The sequence below is a fragment of the Ostrinia nubilalis genome, chromosome 24, assembly GCF_963855985.1.
Source record: "Ostrinia nubilalis chromosome 24, ilOstNubi1.1, whole genome shotgun sequence".
Classification (NCBI taxonomy): Eukaryota; Metazoa; Arthropoda; class Insecta; order Lepidoptera; family Crambidae; genus Ostrinia; species Ostrinia nubilalis.
The window spans coordinates 3,713,924-3,734,071 of NC_087111.1; the positions used below are offsets into that span (position 1 = coordinate 3,713,924).

The window sequence follows — 20,148 nt, forward strand, 5'->3', positions numbered from 1 at the left end:
ATTTAGAATTGTAGGTACAAAACATTAATAAAGCAAATTAACATATTCAAATAAGGGCTGACTTTCCTTAAGCCTTGGTTGAAAATACGGCCTTAAAATTTTTCTTATACCAGAAACTGTTTTACAAGATAACTTTGGGAATTAATTTACCAGATAAATATGAGAAGACAGTTTTACAAACTAAATTATACCAGCTTTTGCGCGCAGTTTCACCCGCGTGAAATTTAGTGTCACAGATCGGCATAAATTATAGCCTACGTTAATCTGGGTTACAAACAATAATACAGTAAAGTTTCCACAAAATCCGTTCAGTAGTTTTTGCGTGAAAGAGTAACAAAAATCCAGACATCCAGACATTCTGACATCCAAACTTTCGCATTTATAATATTAGTAGGATTCCGACCGATTAATTCCAATTCTGTTACTTCAACCGTAACTTTTTGCTAACTCTGCCAAATTGTGGTAAACAACCAAGACCTAATTAATAATTCTAACTTCCATTGAGAAAATATCGTGAGCTTTTAGAGGAAGCCACAGTATAGACGAAACGAAAATGAAGTAGTTACTATCTTTCTTAACTTCTCCAATATTACAGTTCTTTAAGCAGTTAAGAGGTAAGATAGCCATTTTCCTTGGCGGTTGAGGTTTTCGACTGAAGCTCGCTTCTACCTTTGGCTATAATAACATCACTTTCCATCAGGTGAAATGGGATTAGGGAAAATGTAGCTTTTAAAATAATAATGATAATAATCAGTACCTAACTCTATAATTAACGGTTTTGCTTATAATTTTCGTCTATCAAATGGTACAAATTGTGTACAAAATGTAGTTTTAAATTCTTGGTCGTGCTGAGCCAATGCTTCTTTTCTTAACCCTTACATTACTGCATCTTTTTGACTGTGCAAATACAATTCCCTAATTAATTATTTCGTAATTCAATCAGCGAAGGTCAACAGGGTTAGTAGACGAACAATTTAAACAGAATTGAGGGTTAAATATGGGAAATTGGCGGTCTCATTAAAATTTAGGGATGGCAAACATTTTGTTGAAAGCTCTCGTTGTCAAGAATTGTTCATTACACCATTGGAAGAGGAGGAATACATAATAAGTGGGGTTATTTGGTATTCTCTCGCTTTCAGTTAATATCTGGGGGCATATTGAGTCCTTGAAAGGTTTTCTCGGTTAATAAACCCAAATCATTCTACATGTAACTAAATTAAAGGTGTTGGCGATTGATTAGAATCTCTCCCAAATATTGTTTAAGCGTTTTAATTGAACCGACTTTAATTAAGATTCTAATAAATATGTAGGTAGATCCCCGTTGTCAAGTGGTTCATCATCATCATCATCATCATCATCATCATCATCATCATCATCATCATCATCATCTCAGCCATAGGACGTCCACTGCTGAACATAGGCCTCCCCCAATGCTTTCCATGCTGCCCGGTTGGTAGCATGGAAGTAACATGGTCAAGTGGTTAGTTAGTGATTTTGATTGGACTGTTTCTGTTCCGGATTTTATTCAAAACTCACACACAAGACCGTTACAGTACTGTATCTGCCTATCGCTGTTATTCATGCTAGCATCTTGTTAAGCTTAGATCCGAAGAAACTGAAACCACTGTCGATGGAGCAATTTCAGTCTTCCCTCACTCTAGATCCTAGATTATCTATACTAATATTATAAATGCGAAAGTAACTCTTGTCTGTCTGTCTGTCTGTCTTGCTTTCATGCCTAAACCTCTGAACTAATTTTGATGAAATTTGGCATAGAGATAGTTTGAGTCTAGGGAAAGGACATAGGATAGTTTTTATCTCGGTTTTTGAAACAGGGACGCGTGCCATAAAGTTTTTCTGTGACAGACAAAATTCCACGCTAGCGAAGTCGCGGATAGCTAGAATAAATGTTGCATTTTGGCTGTAGAATTTTTTTTGCAGGACCCTGCATTACCGGATTGCCGTGAGAACGAGCGCTTAAAGGGACACCCTGACAATGACTTACCGTTCGATCTTCCTCATCCCGAACTTGACCAGGGCATCCCAATCGGAATCCTCGCTCCTGGGTTGGGAGCTAAGCGTCGGGGGTTCGTGGACTAGTGCTCTCGCTTGCGACTCCACTTTGACGAGCAACGCGTTGTCTGATAACCTGGGGAACGAGAAAAGGAAATTAATTAGAATTAAAAAGGACAGTGCCAATTCATGTATGGAAGTTGGACCAAGTCCTGCCCATAATCAACCCATAGTGTATTTTTTTCCTCAGGCCAAGAATTAATTATTTATTAAAAATAAAACTCTTTTTCTCTCCAGGGATCGGAAAGTCCTTCAGAGACTATTTAACTCCGTCTTACTCCAGGGAACAACGCCAGAGGCATGGAAGAGAAGCGCGGTGGTGCTCTTCTTCAAGAAAGGGGAAAACCTAACTGAAGAATTACAGACCCATCTCGTAGGTGATAAGACCTTACTGAAGAATCACAAACCCATCTCGCTTCTAATCCATGTCTACCAGCTGTTTTCGAGAGACATCACGAATCGTCTCGCGCGTAATGACTTTTGCTATGATAAATCATTTAGAATATAGCAAATAAAAGAGCTTGAACTGTACTTACTGGTAAGCCTGCTTATCAAAGAAGTCGTCGAAGGACCTCAAGGCTTGAGCCTTGAAGCAGTCTGCCAGGTCTCCGTTGATACACTGCTGGGTAGCCTGCTGGATGTACGGATCCTGGTCTTCGCCTAGCCCGATCCAGTCCAGAAGTCCACGACCTTGGGCTTGGGGCTGGAAGAGAAACAAAGTAAGTTATTCTAGCAGCCAAAGCAGTAACCCCACTTTATGATGGACATTGGAGTAATAGTCGTAGGACGAGGTGTTATTTTACGTTGATATTTATAACCTACTACTACTATCTTTAGAACTATTCAGTTTATTAAAAAAGATACTTGACAAAAGAAACTAAGCTGAGAAGGAAATAAAATATAAATAAAAATACTTTTGCAGTACCAAAAAGTATGTATGCTTGCGGATAAACATCAGCTGGTTTTACAGTAAAAATGACCTGATAATCACACTGAAATGAGCTTTAGGAACTGTATGTAGTTGATATTTTACTGATATGGATCTATTTCTCTTACTCTCACCACTGTAACTACTGCATACACCAGGATCTACAGCTTCATCACCAATAAGACCCAACCAATCAGATGAACAGAGTGATGGACAACCAATACCTAACTAGCTTACAATCTTTTCGTGTCATGTCTAAATTATTTGTCATTAGGACTCAAGCCGTGGGCAATTTGCCTAGGGACCTGAAGGTTACCTAGGAAACCTTTTCCAAAGATAAAGTAGTATAGTACGTGAGCCTTTCATCCACCTGATGAAAAAAGTGATGGCTATTTCTCAAAAATGTATAAGATGGTTGGCAACACGTCGCCGCAATTTTCTGTCCAAAATTTCCATTGTCGCTCTCAATTTATTTGTTTACAAGCTTTTGCCTGCGGTTTCACTTGCTAGAATTTCGGTCTGTGAGAGAAAGTCTATCGCATGCGTGTCCTCATATTCTTCGGAAAAAAAACGATTCTTGCTTAAGTGAAGCAGCAAATCGAACGCATAGCGTTGAATAAAGCTATGTGATTGGTTATTGTGTTACCCTGTGCGGCCACGCGCACTATGAGACCTCATAGTAATGTTTGTGAATACAGGCGAAATTATCTCTAGGTATAACAAACCTCAACTAAATTTTTTAAGAGTTTTTAAGCTTGATAGGTTTTACCCCAACAAAACTTACACATTTGTATTATTAGTAAAATTTAAAAAGGTACGTACTACATTATAAAGCACTTTATTAATACAACGTAACAACACAAAAGTGATCTAATTTTATTTGTGTACCTAATTGACAATGTGCATTTACATATAGCTGTTCCAATCCATAATCATTAGTATGTATGTATTAAGCTAACACAATGACATAACTAGGGTTGGTTATTTTCATCAGAACCAAAACAAAGCGTCGTGAAAAATTTCCAAGCTTTTATCGCGTTTTATTCTCAGTGTCTACTAGAACTGAAACTGTTGTTTCAGCTTTTGAAAACGTTTCAACAAACGAAAACATTGTTCAATTAAGTAATTGATGAATGAACAGTCTGTACCACCTCGAAAGGTCTGTTTCTTTGGTTGCAGAACAATAAATTGTTTACTGTCTACAACTAGAAGGTTTGTTTTGCTTGAATGGTACTTCCAATTAAGACGTTCAATTAATTAATACGTAGTTCTACAGCAAAAATATTTGTTAAAGAGACCTATCTCAACTCAATTTTGCTTTTTAATTGCTGCTAAAGGGTTTTGAAAGGTTATTTTGTATTGCCGATTTCAGTAAATAAATAAATATCCTTCAAATCAAATCAAATCAAATTAGTTTATTGCAATTGTAGGTACATATCATACATTGATGGATCTTAATCCTTGGACAATTTACACTGCGCTTTTAGGCTGGTTTTAGTGTCACGCGGACTGTCAGTGCGGATCGCTCTGCACAGCCGATCTGTATTGAAATCTAGGGAGCGAGCGGTTCCTCCGGACCGCATTACTCTAAAACGCTCCCTAGAAGTTCATACAGATTGGCCGTGCGGAGCGGGTCCGCACCGGACGGTCCGCGTGACACTAAAACCAGCCTTAGTCCCAAACTATGCAAATAAGAACAATATATAAAATATAATAGAAATATAGAATATAATACTGCCTTGGGTTTGTGACCCACGTAATTGCATAAACATAATATTTTTTCTAATTCTAGCTATATTTAATTTTAAAATCTGGTACTTAAAGCAAAATCTTTGCTTACTTTGGGACTAGATAACGTCTTTCTAGTCCGTTTATCTGTACAAAATGGGAATTTATCTATACATAAATAATGCCATGATTTACCAAAGTAAAGTTAAAACCATTTCATTAGCCGCTTACAGCAGAAAAGAATATCTAATTAATTATTATTAATTAACTCTCCACCCATAATTAAAAAAGAAGATGCAAAAGCTTATTACGGCTTTGAAACCATGTAAACATTGTGAATAAAATATCAGATGCACGTTCAACGTTACATAGTTTATTTTTTATCAAAGAGCTATCGTTTTTGTAACAACGAGTTGTACTTAATGAGAATTTTCTTATCTCGCATTAACATAAACTGGGAAATACAACTATTTGTATTTTCCTTCGTATCCATTAAGGGTAATGTTAATAAATAAATAATACTAATAAATAAATATCCTAGGACGTTTTACACTGCGCCGCTAGCCCCAAACTAAGCAAACCTTGTACTATGGGTACTAGACAACGGATATATATACATACTAAATTTTTTTTTGTAAATACATACATATTATACATAGAAAACACCCAGACCCGTCACATAAATTAAAATTCATCATTTCAATTTCTAGATTGACTTTTGGACGTCAACTCGTGACTTTGTTTAATAGTTAAATAATAATAATATAGTTAAATTGCTATAACTATAAATTGATTTAATTGTAAAATAGTAGGATAGCAAGTTGTGAAATACAATTTATTTTGCTCACCTTAATTGAGCCAGCGCAATTGTTAACCAAACTATACAGTCAAAGGAAACTAACAGAAGTCCAACCTAACAGACGTCTTAATAGCTAGCTAGACTGTGACCCTTCGAAAGTTCACATAGACCTTTGATGAAATGGTCGTAATATTGACTTTGAAATGAAGCTTTGTCAAGTAAAACAACCTAATTTGGGCACCTTTATTCAAATTTGAATTCGTTAAATAGTCCTACCTATTCTAGTAATGGTATTTTAATAATTTTAGATTCAATTTTGTCTGAAGAATCTTAACATCGCTAGAGAAAAGGAATATTATCATTCTAGAGACGATTTAAGCAATTATTTATCAGAATGGAATCTTATGTAGCCGGCTAGAAAATGTTACATAATTTAATTCTAAAATAGAGTTTTGTGAGATAAACCTCCGAGAACAAGTTCAAAGATTGTTACTACCTAGTGAGATACCTGCCCACACTACGTCTTCCAGCCCGTAGTCGCCACTCAAGAACTGGGACTGTGGCAATGGGCAGCGCACATAGTACGCAGAACTGACGGCCGATGGGGCAGCAAGGTTCTAGAGTGGAGGTCTCGTACCGGAAAACGCAGCGTGAGACGTCCACTCACAAGGTGGACCGACGACCTGATAAAGCTACCAACCGTGCGATGTGGAAGTCATTGGGGGAGGCCTATGTTCAGCAGTGGACGTCCTGTGGCTGAAATGATGATGATGATAGAGATGGTCGTGCTCCTGCAGTGGAGACTAATTAATGATCTGATGATGATGATGATGATGATGACTCACCGATCGACTGCGGTCGTCATTCCCGAAGTTTAACGAGCGTCCCTCAGTCTCTTCCTTGGGCGGCTGGTCGGGCAGCCGAATACCGCCCTCGCCACTCGACTGCAGTGCTAGGGCGGCTGCTATGAGCAGCATCAGCCATCGAGCTTGATGCAGCATTGTTCACCTGTAAATAAATTATTAGGTATTAAAATAATGTTGTTTAAGCTGTAAATAAACTACCCAATTCAAACATGGGGGATATTTTTTCTTCTTCTCGCTTTGGTTAACCTTAACTTAGGCTGAGTTGCACCACCTTACTTTGACCGTAACTTTAACGATCGGCGCTTTTTGTATGGAGTGACAGATTTTTGACGTATGTTAAAGTTAGATGGTGCAACTCAGCCTTAGTATTCCTCCTATGTTCTTCTGATTAATTTCATTGCGGGTCTAATGACAGTTTAGCTTTCCCCCGGGACAAACTTGATCTTCACTGGTTGGATTTTTAATGGCGGTTAAGCTATAGATCCTGGCTACATAGGCGTTGCAGCGGTGGGAACGTGAGGTGGAAATAGTCCCGTTTGGTTAATGGTAGAGCTTGTTCTTAGGCCGCCTGGCTAATTCCCAAGTCTGTGGCCATAATAATGTCGTTGTATTTCTGTAGTTAGAGGTAAGGTAGTCATTTAGTCATCACATCATTTAGTATCAAATAAATATTTTTTCTTTATTTCTTTCTTTCTTTCTGTGGTTGAGGATTACGGGATTCACTTTCCATCAGGTCAGATGCAGGCCAAAGGCTTTTCAGTCTTGTTAAAAAGAGTTTTAAAATCTACGAAATATCGGGTCTCATCGCGACATTATTATGAGTTTTTTTAACACCCTTTAATTTTTTAATCTTTCAGTCTAACAGAATCGGGTGGGAAATCTATATATATAAAATAAAGTCGTGTTAGTTACTCCACTTATAACTCAAGAACGCCTGAACCGATTTAGCTGAAAATTGTCAGGGAGATAGTTTAGAGCCAGGAGAAGGACATAGGATACTTTTTATCCCGTTCGGCAGCATTCCCGTGTGATTTGACATGAAACGTCAGTCACTATAAAACGTGGTATAACAAAAAAGAATCAGACTTGGAATAACAAACCACGCGGGCGAAGCCGCGGGCGGAAAGCTAGTTCATAATATTTGTAAGATAAAGAACAGCTTTGTATAATAAGAAATATTCCAAGCGTTTTGTATGATGAAGTCTTTACTTAACAAACCGAAACCAGACGAGCGGAGCTACGAGTACAATTGATATAATAAATCCAGTTATCCGTCCTACGTAAACACCTTTTCGAATATAAATTCAACAGACAATGTATAAATTACACCGGTCAACAAAAATTTTTTTTTTTTTGCGCATGGATTTTACTTATTATATTCTGATTATATAAGCAAATGTATATAAAAAAGTGCGATTACAAATCGAAAATATTTGCTTTTTAAGAAGTTATAGCGATTTGAATTTTTCATCTTCATAGTAGAATGTCTCTCAAGATGCCGTCACATTCTCATTGGGATATATTTATAAATAATTATGGGGGCTTATTCGCAAGAACAAGGGGCACGCTTTCATCAAAATATAGTGGGATTTGAGAAATGACGTAACCAAGGCCAGTATACTAAAAGCATGATAGGGTTAGATTTTTATGAAAAAAATCTTCTATGGAACATGACAGGAAATTAGAACTTTTCATTTTTAATAAATATTTGGACTCTATTTTAATTTTTCTCTTGTGAGAATGAATCTTAAATGGATGTTTGTTATGTTTTAATAATTAGAAAGAATGAAAGAAAGACAGAAAACAAATATTTGGCAACAAATTACATCATCTCTATGTTCATGTTTCATACATTCATTGTTATGAATTTTTCTATTTTTTACACATAAAAGCAAATTCAGAACAATTTTTTGTTGTTATTCTTGTTTCTAGGTTATAAAGCAATAAAAATAAGCTATGCATAACCCGTGCGCAAAAACACTGTAGACAGTTGTTATATTATCTATTCAGAACAACATACTTGGGAGTCTCAGGAGGATCAATAATGACGTATAAATACAGGGTGTTCGACAAAGGTTGACGTGAGCTTTAAAAGCAAACTGAGATCATTAAGCCATATTTTTTTTGCAATAGGGCTTTTTATAAAGCGCTTAAACACTTCTTCGTATAATTTTAATCCAACCTGCTTCAGGAAAATATAGTAGGCTAGTGGTGAGAAGAAGCAGCGCAAGGAACTTAGTTACAACGATTTAATTTATATGCGAGCTACACGGCTAAAAGATTGTACGCGTTTTTGTTATTTGTACAATCTTTTACGATGTCGTTTTTCCATTATGGTACCTGCTGTCCCGGATTCAATATCATTAGTCTTTATATCCAGGAAATTGAAGTCGTTTTTATTCATTTTTTCCACTCCTCAGTGTGCTGACTTACTAACTTACTATCTCTTTAATACAGCAATAAATAATGTGTGCTTCCTCAAAATGAAGTGTCCTATGCCACAAAAAATAAAAGATGAAAAATTAAAATTAATGTTATCACAATTTTATTCGCAAAGACTAATCTTTAAGACATGATTTGAGTTGTTATCAACCTATCAATAATTAATTATACCCTGTATAATAGTCATATATAGGTCACGAGAAAAGATAAATACAGCCTGTTTGGGCACCTCGGGGACGCAACGTAGAGATGGGCCTTTGTTTGCATTGACAATATTTTGATATAGGTTTTGTATGTCAAGCGAGAAGAAGGTTCAAAACTAAATATGGTAACTTTAACAAAAATAGATATTTTGTTACAAAAAACTATAATAAAAGGTGATCAAAAAGAATATTACATCAACTTTCTTAAAAGTTGATAATTTATTTTTTATTTTAATAAGCTTAAAAATATCTTACAACTAGGTCTATACGATGTTGATTTCAATTTCCATATGTTTACGATCGCTTCGAACATCACCACTACACTGTGGCCTCATCAAAACCGTGAATTAAATTCAAACATTGCTATAATCATGTTATCCTGATAATGTATGGCACAATAACACCACAAGTTCTCGTTTATTTAGATGAAAAAACCTTTTATATTTTTCCTTGATATGGTTTTTTGACGTCTGTAAAATTAGGCGTATGCACAGGACAATTACATCCATTGCTGGCAAAGGTCTTCCCCAAGGATTTGGAAAAAATCCCATTCAGTCACACCCTTACCAGTATTTTCTTACTGTAAACTTGAGATTACCTAATTATTTTTAATTTTAATGTATTTTTATCCAGGCTTTTCGCAAAAACTCAGTTAATAAAACATTTTCTTTTAATAGTGGTGTACCAAACGAATATTTTCAGGAAAATATTTAAACCTGCAGCTGGACATCACTAGGCATGTCAAAGAAAAATTCTCAAAGGTAACGAATTTATACGATAACTGAGTTACACTGTTACATAATTTTTGTCTTTCCCGGAATTTTGTGGAACGTCTCTTTCTTATTCAAATAACCTGGGCATGTCATTGATTGTGTTATTAATGACATTTATGGAAACAAGCTGGTTTAAATTCAACAGTTAATTTTGTAAAAATCTGAATTTGTATATTCTTATAGCAATACTTGAATGTGACTTTTAAACACTTTTGTTTATACATATTTATCTGTCGCTCTACAAATATACACGGTCGTTCCCTCATCTCTCTCTCTCTTTCTTATAAAAATCTTAGTTCCATCACACTACTACTAGTTCCTAGTGTTCCTATTACCTATAAAAGATATCTGACATAAAAATAGTATGTATCTGAAAAGAACCCTCCAAAAAGTCGTACGCATGTTATTGATTTTTCTCACTCCTCAATGTACGCATTATGACACATTGGGCTGAATACTGTGGTTTCTCAAGTAGTTGTATTAAGTGCTATTTTGCATCAAAAAATGTATACTGATGTGCTGTCGATTACGAATTCAATGACGTCACAGAAAATTAAATATTTTAGCATTTTGTGTAGTATTATTAGGTCATATTTTAAAAACTGTTTTTGTTGTGAGTTAAGCCGCATATAAGTCGGGTAATGATCTACAAACCTACCAACATCTATACTAATATTATAAATGCGAAAGTAACTCTGTCTGTCTTGCTTTCACGCCTAAACCACTGAACCGATTTTGATGAAATTTGGTATAGAGATAGTTTGAGTCCCGGGAAAGGACATAGGATAGTTTTTATCCCGGGTTTTGAAACAGGGACGCGCGCGATAAAGGTTTTCTGTAGCAGACAAAATTCCACGCGGGTGAAGCCGCGGGCAAAAGCTAGTTTAATATAAAAGCCTCTGCCATTCATAGGAAAAAGGAAAAGACAGGTTCAGCGCCCGGATTCCAAGCGATTCTTTACGGGGCAGAGGACAAATGTCCCCACATCCATTCTGCCGCTCGAGCGATTCCCGAATATTCCTTACACATGTCGCGCGAGTCTTAGGCTAAGAACTCATGGCGCGATTTTCACCTGCGCCCGCGGCGGTTGCTGGCCCGCAGCTTCTGTAGAATGCAGATACTTACTTAAGTAAAAACTAATGCACAAAATCACGACGCGGTTTTCGCCCGCAGCGGGCGCGGTTGTAATCGGTGTTTTTAAGTCGGACAAAATGGTTGCCCGCGCGAAAACCGCCCGATTGGCGGGCGACCATTTTGTACCAGTGACTTAGCTCGCGCCGATAACCGCGCAAATAACCGCTCCCGTGAGTTTTGAAATAAAACCGCAATTCCACAACCGCCTCTGGCGCGGGTGAAAATCGCGCCGCGAGTTCTTAGCCTTAGATGGTAAGGAATTAGCTTTTTGGCTGTGACGACTTTGGGTCAGACTTGGCGTGACTCTAATGACGTGTGACATGGATTAATCGGACCGGCTTAAGCGCAGGTCCTTTTGAGAATAGAATAATTTTCCAGCTCTACTAGAGCTCTAGTCTCTTGAAGAACTAATACTTCTTATACTTCAGAAGCTATTTTAGTTTGATTGGTACAACAGAAGATATTTGCTTTAATAAGTTGACATTAGGGTTATAATTTCTTCTTTCTTTCTTTCTTTTGATCCTAGAAGAGGAAGGGAATTAGCAAGCAAATCTTTTTTTTCACTTTGCCATCTGGAATCGAACTTAGAGCAGTTAGGAATGTCAATTTCTTTCCATTGGACCAAAGAGGCATATAAAATCAATCAATAAATCAAAACTACATAACTGGAACTGGAAAGGCTTTTGTACAGTCCATAAGAGTACGCTTCTCTTATATCAAGCTTCTTCTATCGTGTATTTTGCAAATATTGAGGTTAAACTCTTTTGCTAGAATGAAATAACATATAATGTACTACTAGCGGCCGCCCGCGACTTCGTACGCGTGGATCCCGTTTTACCCCCTTCATCTATCTTACGCGGTTTAGAGTTTTTCATACAAATGTTTTTTCCCGCTAACTCCCGTTCCCGTGGGAATTTTGCAATATCCTGTTGTAACTAAGCTTTAAGTTTACTAAGGTACCTGCATGCCAAATTTCAAGCGTCTAACTTAAACGGTTTAGATTTTTCATACAAAAAGATTTTCCCGCTAATTCCCGTTCCCGTGGGAATTTCGGGAATTCCTTTCTTAGTGCACCTCTACGGTACCTAAGCTACGTCCCTTCCAAATTTCAAGTGCCTACGTTTAGCCGTTTAGGCTGTGCGTTGATATGTCAGTCAGTCAGTCAGTTTCTCCTTTTATATTCAGAAAAGAAAAGAAAAAAGAAGAAAAAGAAAGAAGATATCTCCAAAAGCCCGAATAATATTACTTCTCGGACATCAAACAAGCTAAAACAACAGTAACTCCATCCCTCACTATTTCCTTATTTTTATGTCACGTATTATATTACTTATGCTTCCTCGAACCTTATTTTATGACCTCAAGGAAACACCTCAGAAAATAGCAAATAGATGCCATATTTTACTACTATCACATGTATGCCATCGTGTTCAATGTACGGTGAAGGTATTTTGCCGTTTTTTGCTATACTTTCTTGTATTGAGGTAATAGATGTTGATAGAGTAACATCGCTTCCCATAATATGACTCATTGAATAACTCTATACAGTGTGAGTCTTGTTAAAAAGTGCACATATGGAAATGGATGACACTAGACCCACTTTTATCGAAGGATGACAAAAAATATCTGAGAGGGTCTTTACTCTTTAGGTCTAATTTCACATATTTTCATAATTATGTGAACTTTATCAAGACTCACACTGTATGTGCAGAATGTGTGTACAAGTTTGCTAAAAATCTATCTATAAAATATTTATTAATTTGTTGGTTACAGATTTATAGTGAAAAAAAGTTATAAGGTAACCTAAGCCCAAAAGACGAAGAAGAAAGAAGAAGATCCAGATATTGACCCAGAAAGATGGAATATAAACATCGTAATATTTTAGGACAAAAATGTGTCCATTTAAGAATAGTTGATCTGTGTCTTTAAGGCATGAAAATCGATGTTGACTAGTATAATTTTAATATGTATAACTCAAAGGTGACTGACTGACATAGTGATCTATCAACGCACAGCCCAAATCACTGGACGGATCAGGTTGAAATTTGGCATGCAGGTAGATGATATGACGTAGGCATCCGCTAAGAAAGGATTTTACGAGACTCCACCCCCAAGGGGGTAAAACGGGATCCACGGGGGCCTTTAGTTTACAAATAAAAATAATTGTAAATCCCGTCCATCTTGTATATTTCATTTCAAAATAAGTCTACTGATTAAAATGCTACTACTGCGGAAGTGTCGTGATCCAATAACTGTGACATCTAAAGAACACTCAACCGTATTGTGATTGTAATAAAGATCTTGAATGAAATGTAGAGTCAATAAAAAACAGTAAATGCGTACAAAATCTGTAAATTGAGTTTACTTTCTTATAAATTATGCACTACTTCCTATAATGTATGTAACAATTTCAATTTATTTTTTATATTTTCTTCATTGATTGCATTTTCATTGCTTTTTATTTCATCAAGTGTTATAAAGTAGTAAATAAGTTATTTATTATATTTTTTTTGTATTTTTCGACTTCAGTATTTGGATTGTTATTGTTTTTAATTGTATGTTTATTATTATACCGTCAAATTGATTGTATTTATAAACTTATTATTGTTTAAATGCTTCTCTTTTATTTACATAGAGACGAAATTAACCAAATCACATTCAGACTGGGTTGCATCATCTTACTTTAACAATAACAAAAGTCAAGTCTGTCTTGACTCCATACAGAAAACACCGGTTATGGTTACGGTTAAAGTAAGGTGGAGCAACTCAGGCTAAGTATCTTGTTATTGTTTACAAAGTGGGAAAACACAAAACAATCACAGCACGTTGCACATCCCTAAACAAAATTAAATGCACTACATTTAGTACAACTCCAATAGAAAGTGGCTAGCAGCAGCACAATACCACAATCGCTTCCTTGTGTTAGATAATCCAATAATGCCATAAACTTACAAGTCAAAACACTAGATTACAACGGATATTATAGAAGACAGTTCTATACACGCGTTGAAACAACATGGCGGTCGAGCGAGCGCGTCAAGACTGCGCGATCGCAGCGTAAACGTCGGTATAACGGTTTTGACGCAAAATTTGGGTTAGTTCGCTCTTCGATATGGATGGATAGGCAATTGCGAATAGGTAGTTCAAGTTGATGTTGTTAGATTTTTTTCTTATCACATACATAACGGTAGATTAAATATAACAGTAACACAACACAGAAGTCGCTCTTATTACTTACGTGTGTACTATGGAATGTTGTACTTGTTATGTGTATTATGTAAATTATTAAATAAATATGCCGGTACCAGTAACACCGGTCAAATTTTAGGTAGGTACTCGAAAACTTTCAAAATCAAATCAGTCAATTTCTAATAGGTATCATACTTAGGCCCGATTCAACCAAACTTTTATCCGAGAATAATTCCTGGTATAACTGGCAGATTGACAGTTTCAGTATGGGAAATAATATTTCATTATGTCAAAACCAGGAATACCAGGAATTATGTCAAAACTGACGATTTATTCTGAGATTTGATATTTACTCTTGTTTGGTCGAATCCAGAAGCAAAATTTCGGATAGGTAATAATTGATTCCGATGACTTTTCATGTAAGTAAACCAAGGGTAAGTTGGATGTACCTATATTATGTAAAATTTACGCAAATCATTTACTTATTTGAAGGAGATATTTTAAATCTAAAGTAATCTAGAGTCACAAATTACATAGTAGTCACGTACGCTGCTTAAATAAACCAATCTCATTTTGAATTTAACGGCGCAAAATAAATATTTAAACTATGTAATTAATTCAATATTATAATTGAGATTTGCAGCACGAATGATGAATAAAATAATTTTACATTAACCAAAAAGTAATTACTTTAATCCTAGAAACAATTTGAAAGGGTCTTCAGCTAAGTACATAATAGAGTTTTTTCTTAACCAAAACTATATTATATTTACGTATTCGTCCAGATACGTGACTAGTTTGAACAATAGGACATTAGTGGAGTAGGTATTACAGACCTTAGAAGATGAATGGATGTGGCAATTTAAAAATTACGTATGGAGCTTTTATGTAAGTCAGTTTTTCTCCAATAGGCGTTAGTTGTTCTTTGCTAAAGATTCTCTTCAACAGCTGACTCAGATCACTAAGATTGATGAAGAAATGATGATGATTAATCATCAGCCATGGCGACCAATTCGACTCTTGTGGTTGAAGAAGTTAACAGAAGGTCAATAAACTTTTTAAGATCACGCAATTTATTGAAGACTCTCAAAAAATCGAACTCCCTACGGCGGGAATCGAACCCAGGACCTTTCGCTTGCCGGGTGATTGCTACTTAGACACTGCATACGCTGTTTCGCTAAAAATTAAATAACTATGTCTAAACACATGAAAAATCTCTTAAAAGTTTCACGAAAATGAGAATCACTGTTTTTTGTAAACAACCATTGTTGCTTAAAATTTATTCAGCATTGCACTTGTCTTTCACTCCACGAGTGACTTCACACGTCATGTGTTCGCTCATTGCTCCACAAGTGAGCTCACTCGTTATGTCACGTCCACGATGACTCAGATCCACGGTCCGTGACCCAAAAAACGGCTGCCCCCGTAAGGACACCGGCCACTTTCTCCGTGTTAGTCAGTAGAACCACGTACATCCAATCCGTTTTGTTTTTAGCAATTTTGTTGAAAATTGCTCGGAGTTATGAGAGCAGTTTAAAATGAGATTCTTTGGAATTGGACGGTTTTTTGTTGATTTAACTTGGGATGTTACTGCGCGTACGCGTCAATTTTAACAAACTTTTCCAATGAAGCGAGACCTGACATTTTTATGGGATTACGTGCAGTAGAGGGATCAATCTACATTTCAAGATCTTTATTCACAATCAAGATATGAAAAAAATATTTCAGATTTAAAATAATAATGAATCTTAGGAAATTTCTACATTGTGTAGTACTAGTAGCAAACCTCAGAGTGCCTCAGATATCAAAACATCAGCACTTTTTATACAAACTAGGATTTAAACACAATTGAAAAAAAAAAACACACATCAAAGTTGATGACTGCTGTTAAGTAACAAGTCAGAACTATCTTCATAGACTTAGGCTGAGTTGCACCACCTACATTTTACCGTAACTATAACGATAACCGTTGCTTTTTGTATGGAGTTTGACAGATTTTTGACGTTTCTCAAAGTTAAAGTAAGATGGTGCAACCCAGCCTTAGAATTCGGTCAAGCAGCAACTCCTGGCTACACAGGAGTTGCAGCGGTGGGAATGAGAAGTGGAAATATTTGTCGCTTTAATGAACTTCTTTTAATAAAGAATATTCATATTAGAATTTCATTTAAACTCACCGAACCTTAAGCTTTAAACGTATTTACACAGTTTATTATTAATGATATGTTTGAATTATTAATGACCTGTCAAACTTGCACATTTGATATGACATATCGAATGCAATTCACTTTCTTTTAGTTTCAATTTTGACACTTTTATTAATAAGAAATGACGACCACTCAGTTATATTTTAAGTTATGCCATTAATTAACACTTACCTAATTAATGAATTAATAAACAATAAAAACCCAGTTCACGTTCAATGCACTGAACACTTTAAACTAGAATGGACACACAGACAGAAAACAAGCTTATATAATAACAATATAAGAATTGCATAAACTGCTTGGATCCGTATTGTATTGGGTTTACTTTGCGAATAAACGCCAAAGCATTTTCAACTTTAGATTTAAACTTCTTAGGATTCAAACTTGCAAAACCATTGATGGCAGATTTGCAGCGATCCGACTAAGCCTTAAGAAAAAATACAATCTAAAATCAATCTTAAAACTTAACCTTAAGACACATTTTAGAATGGCGTATTGACGTGTGTATAAGTAAAACGGTTACCGGCTTTTGGAGAGAAGGTATTAAGGGAAAATAAGCTTTCAGTTGCAGGTAATAAGGTAAGTTTTAAGTAGTTAATGCAATAGAGTTTGAGACTGAATGAGTTTAACGCAATTTGGGATACCCCAGCTGACGTTTTCGAAGTTGCAAAGTATGGAAGTGGACTATTTAATAAAATATTTAACGATTTTTAGATTAGTCGACTAATATAAGATGGTAAATTTGAGAGAATAGCAAAAGTAGAGGACATTCATCATCAATTCAAATAACCAAGAAAATGTTTATTGTCATTGTAAATGTGGAAATGAATCCACCACTTAATATTTTTATATTCTTATTCTTTTTTTAAGAACTTTTCGAATTATTCTCAACGAAATATTATCAAGAAAATGGCCGAAGTTATTCAAATGTTTTTTTAATATTAGCCATTATATTTTAAAGGTTTATTCAAATTGTATACTTAATAAAAGCCTAAAAGTGAATGCGTGTTATTTTCCACTACGTTAACAAAACCCAAACGGACATAAAATACCTAGTTATTTTCCATAAATATTTAAAATACAATTAAAACACCCAAAAAATCAACCTGAAAAATACTCACCCATCATACTCACCAAAAAATCGACATGCAATACTCACCCACCATTTTCAGTCGTTAACGTCAGCTATAAAAGCCGCCTCCACCCTACCGTAGCGCTATTGCACATAAGTTTAGATCCTGGTGTTGCTTGCATAATCCAGTTCAGGGAGATCTTGAGGTATTCCCGAGGGTCTTGTGTCGAAATGATTGAGTTATAGCAATTTGATTGAAACTTGGAAATACCCAGTTTGATAGTGATTTTTGTCTAAGAATTTTGCCAAGAGTTGATACTTGTTTGAATACATTATGTTGTCTTTTTCTATCGTGTGTAGTAATAACTCAAACTATTTATTAATATTTATATTTAAACCCCTTTTAGGGCACTTATCATCATTATCATCATCATTATTTTCTGTCATACGATGTCTACTGCTATGCTGAACATACGCTTCCTTAAGGACACGTCCCATATACCTTGCCCTATTACCACTTAGGGTCAACATATCAGCTGAGAAGTGCTCTTAGATAAAGAAGGTACAGTTAGCAAACCAACCAACCCAAAGCAGCCTAAAAGTTCGCAACACGTCTTTGTAACAATTGGAATAAGTGTGTTATCAACTTTTTTGGCCCCTTTGGGTGTCACAAACTATTTGACGATGACTGTACTGCCTAATTGGCTGAATGTATCGCATTAGTAATGTTCAGTACCTAGCTAAAAAACTGGTTGTTGGTTGGTACACTTGGTTGGATAATTTGTTTTTAAAATGTCTACAATTTCTGGCTTATCCACTTTGTGATGTTGCCATTGTAGTTTCAGGGTATATTTTGTTACGTTTGGACTTTCCCAGCGGAACCAATATCTAGATCTAATTGACTAATCGCTCTGGTAATTGTGGGGAAAGTTATATTTAAGTCCCATAGCAAGTTATATTTGAGGATCATCGTCATCATCATCATCATCATAATCATCATTCAGTCTATGATGGTTTTCTGGTGGACTTTAGCCTCCTCCTCCTCTTGCTTCTTCATCTAGCATTTCCATTTGAAGACAAACAATATTTTTCGTTAGAGCATCCATCAATGAAAACTCCTATGCAGTACTACTTAAAGACACTAAGTGAACCGACGATCTAGTGAAGATCGCGGAAAATACCTGGATGCCGACAACGCAGGACCAGTCGTTGTGGAAATCCTTGGGGGAGGCCTTTGTCCAGCAGTGGACGTCAATTCGCTAAAACTACGAGTCAGTCGCTAATATGGTTGTTTCAATTCACGAAACTCATTTGAGCTTCACATGTGTGGTGGCTCGCTACTGATCGTTTTTCAAAAGTTTTGACAGACATTACACTATCGTTATATGCATGTACATGTACACACACAAGTAAAGCTCACTCGTCTTCGTGAGTTGCAAGAACTATACATATTATTATGGCATTTTCTTGTTCCAAAGTAGCACCTAAATCAGCTACATAATGGTGCCATTTAATGCTTTCTGCTCTACCTATCTAGGTAGTCTATGTACAAGAGAAATCGTATATCTTCTGACCCACATTTGAGCCATTTCCTTCTTCCTCAAACACAATAGCGTCTGAGTCTTGTCCCTTTCATTTAGTATCGTCTGTCGACACGTAACACTCGGAAGTACTCGAAATATCTCTAAAGAACTAACTGAAAATTATTCTATTATCCTATCCTACTAATCCTACTGCGAAAGTTTGGATGTCTGGATGTTTGTTACTCTTTCACGCAAAAACTACTGAACGGATCTTGATGAAACTTTACAGTATTATTGTTTATAACCCAGAATAACATATAGGCTATAATCATATTATATGATGATCTGTGACCAACTAAATTTCACGTGGGTGAAACCGCGGGCAAAAGCTAGTGAGCATTAGTTTATTAACCGTCGCAATTATGATTGGGGATGCTAATATTAAAGCTGGAACTTTATTAGTTCTCAAAGCTGCTTTATCAAGAAAATTTTGCATGACCTACAATTAAATTTTTGGGAATTTTTCAAGGTCACCACAACAATGAATCTTTTGCATTCTCATCTGATGTAAAATGATGATCAAGCTAAAGGTGGAAGCGAGCTTTATCCGAAATCCTCAACTCAACCACAGCGGAACTATTTTACTCGAGGCTCAAGTAAAACTGAAAATTATTTGGATCTATCTCTTTCATTTTCTAGTTAATAATTATGAGAAAGACGATCGACTAATATCCTCATTTTTTGCAAAGCATTCTGCAGTTATATTGAAATTCTACGACCATCGGAATTTTTCTATTCATTCAACAATTTTTATCGCATCGAGAATGCATCTGCACCATCATTCATTGAAAAATCATTAGTGAACAATTCATTTCGCCTTCCTGCATCCAATCTAGCTATCCAAATAAAAAGGCCAATTTATTAGCACTCTAAATTACCTTTTTTAGCTCACAATCGAGATTTTTATGCTTCAAAAGTTTTCTAGTTCTTGTGGAAAAAATTCTAGATTGGTTTTAATTTTAAAATCAATGATTGCTCTTACTTTATTTTAAGAGCTAAGTGACTTAAAGTTTCATGGAAAATTCAATTATTGGTACTTGATCATTTCATTACTGAACTCCATTCGAAAAATATTGGACTATTTGGTAGAAGAAACCGTTATTTTTTTGGAATACAGTTAGTGCTTTTATTTTACTAAGTACTAGCTGTGCCCGCGA

The 20,148-nt window shown here is 35.8% G+C and overlaps 1 protein-coding gene across 3 annotated transcripts in view; it reads right to left on the minus strand.

Annotated features, from left to right (window-relative positions):
• LOC135083887 (uncharacterized) overlaps positions 1-16,575 on the minus strand; it is a 32,844-nt gene extending 16,269 nt beyond the window's left edge. For 2 of the 3 annotated variants that reach the window (XM_063978639.1, XM_063978637.1), the window contains exons 1-4: positions 13,896-13,990; positions 6,374-6,536; positions 2,610-2,776; positions 2,006-2,149 (exon numbers count right to left, since the gene is read on the minus strand). In XM_063978639.1, coding sequence (XP_063834709.1) covers positions 2,006-2,149; positions 2,610-2,776; positions 6,374-6,529 — 467 coding nt within the window. In that variant the 5' untranslated portion in view covers positions 6,530-6,536; positions 13,896-13,990. Of the gene's footprint in view, positions 1-2,005; positions 2,150-2,609; positions 2,777-6,373; positions 6,537-13,895; positions 13,991-16,507 lie in introns of those variants that run through there. The other variant, XM_063978638.1, reaches the window with a different exon arrangement.
• Positions 16,576-20,148: the final 3,573 nt, after the last annotated feature.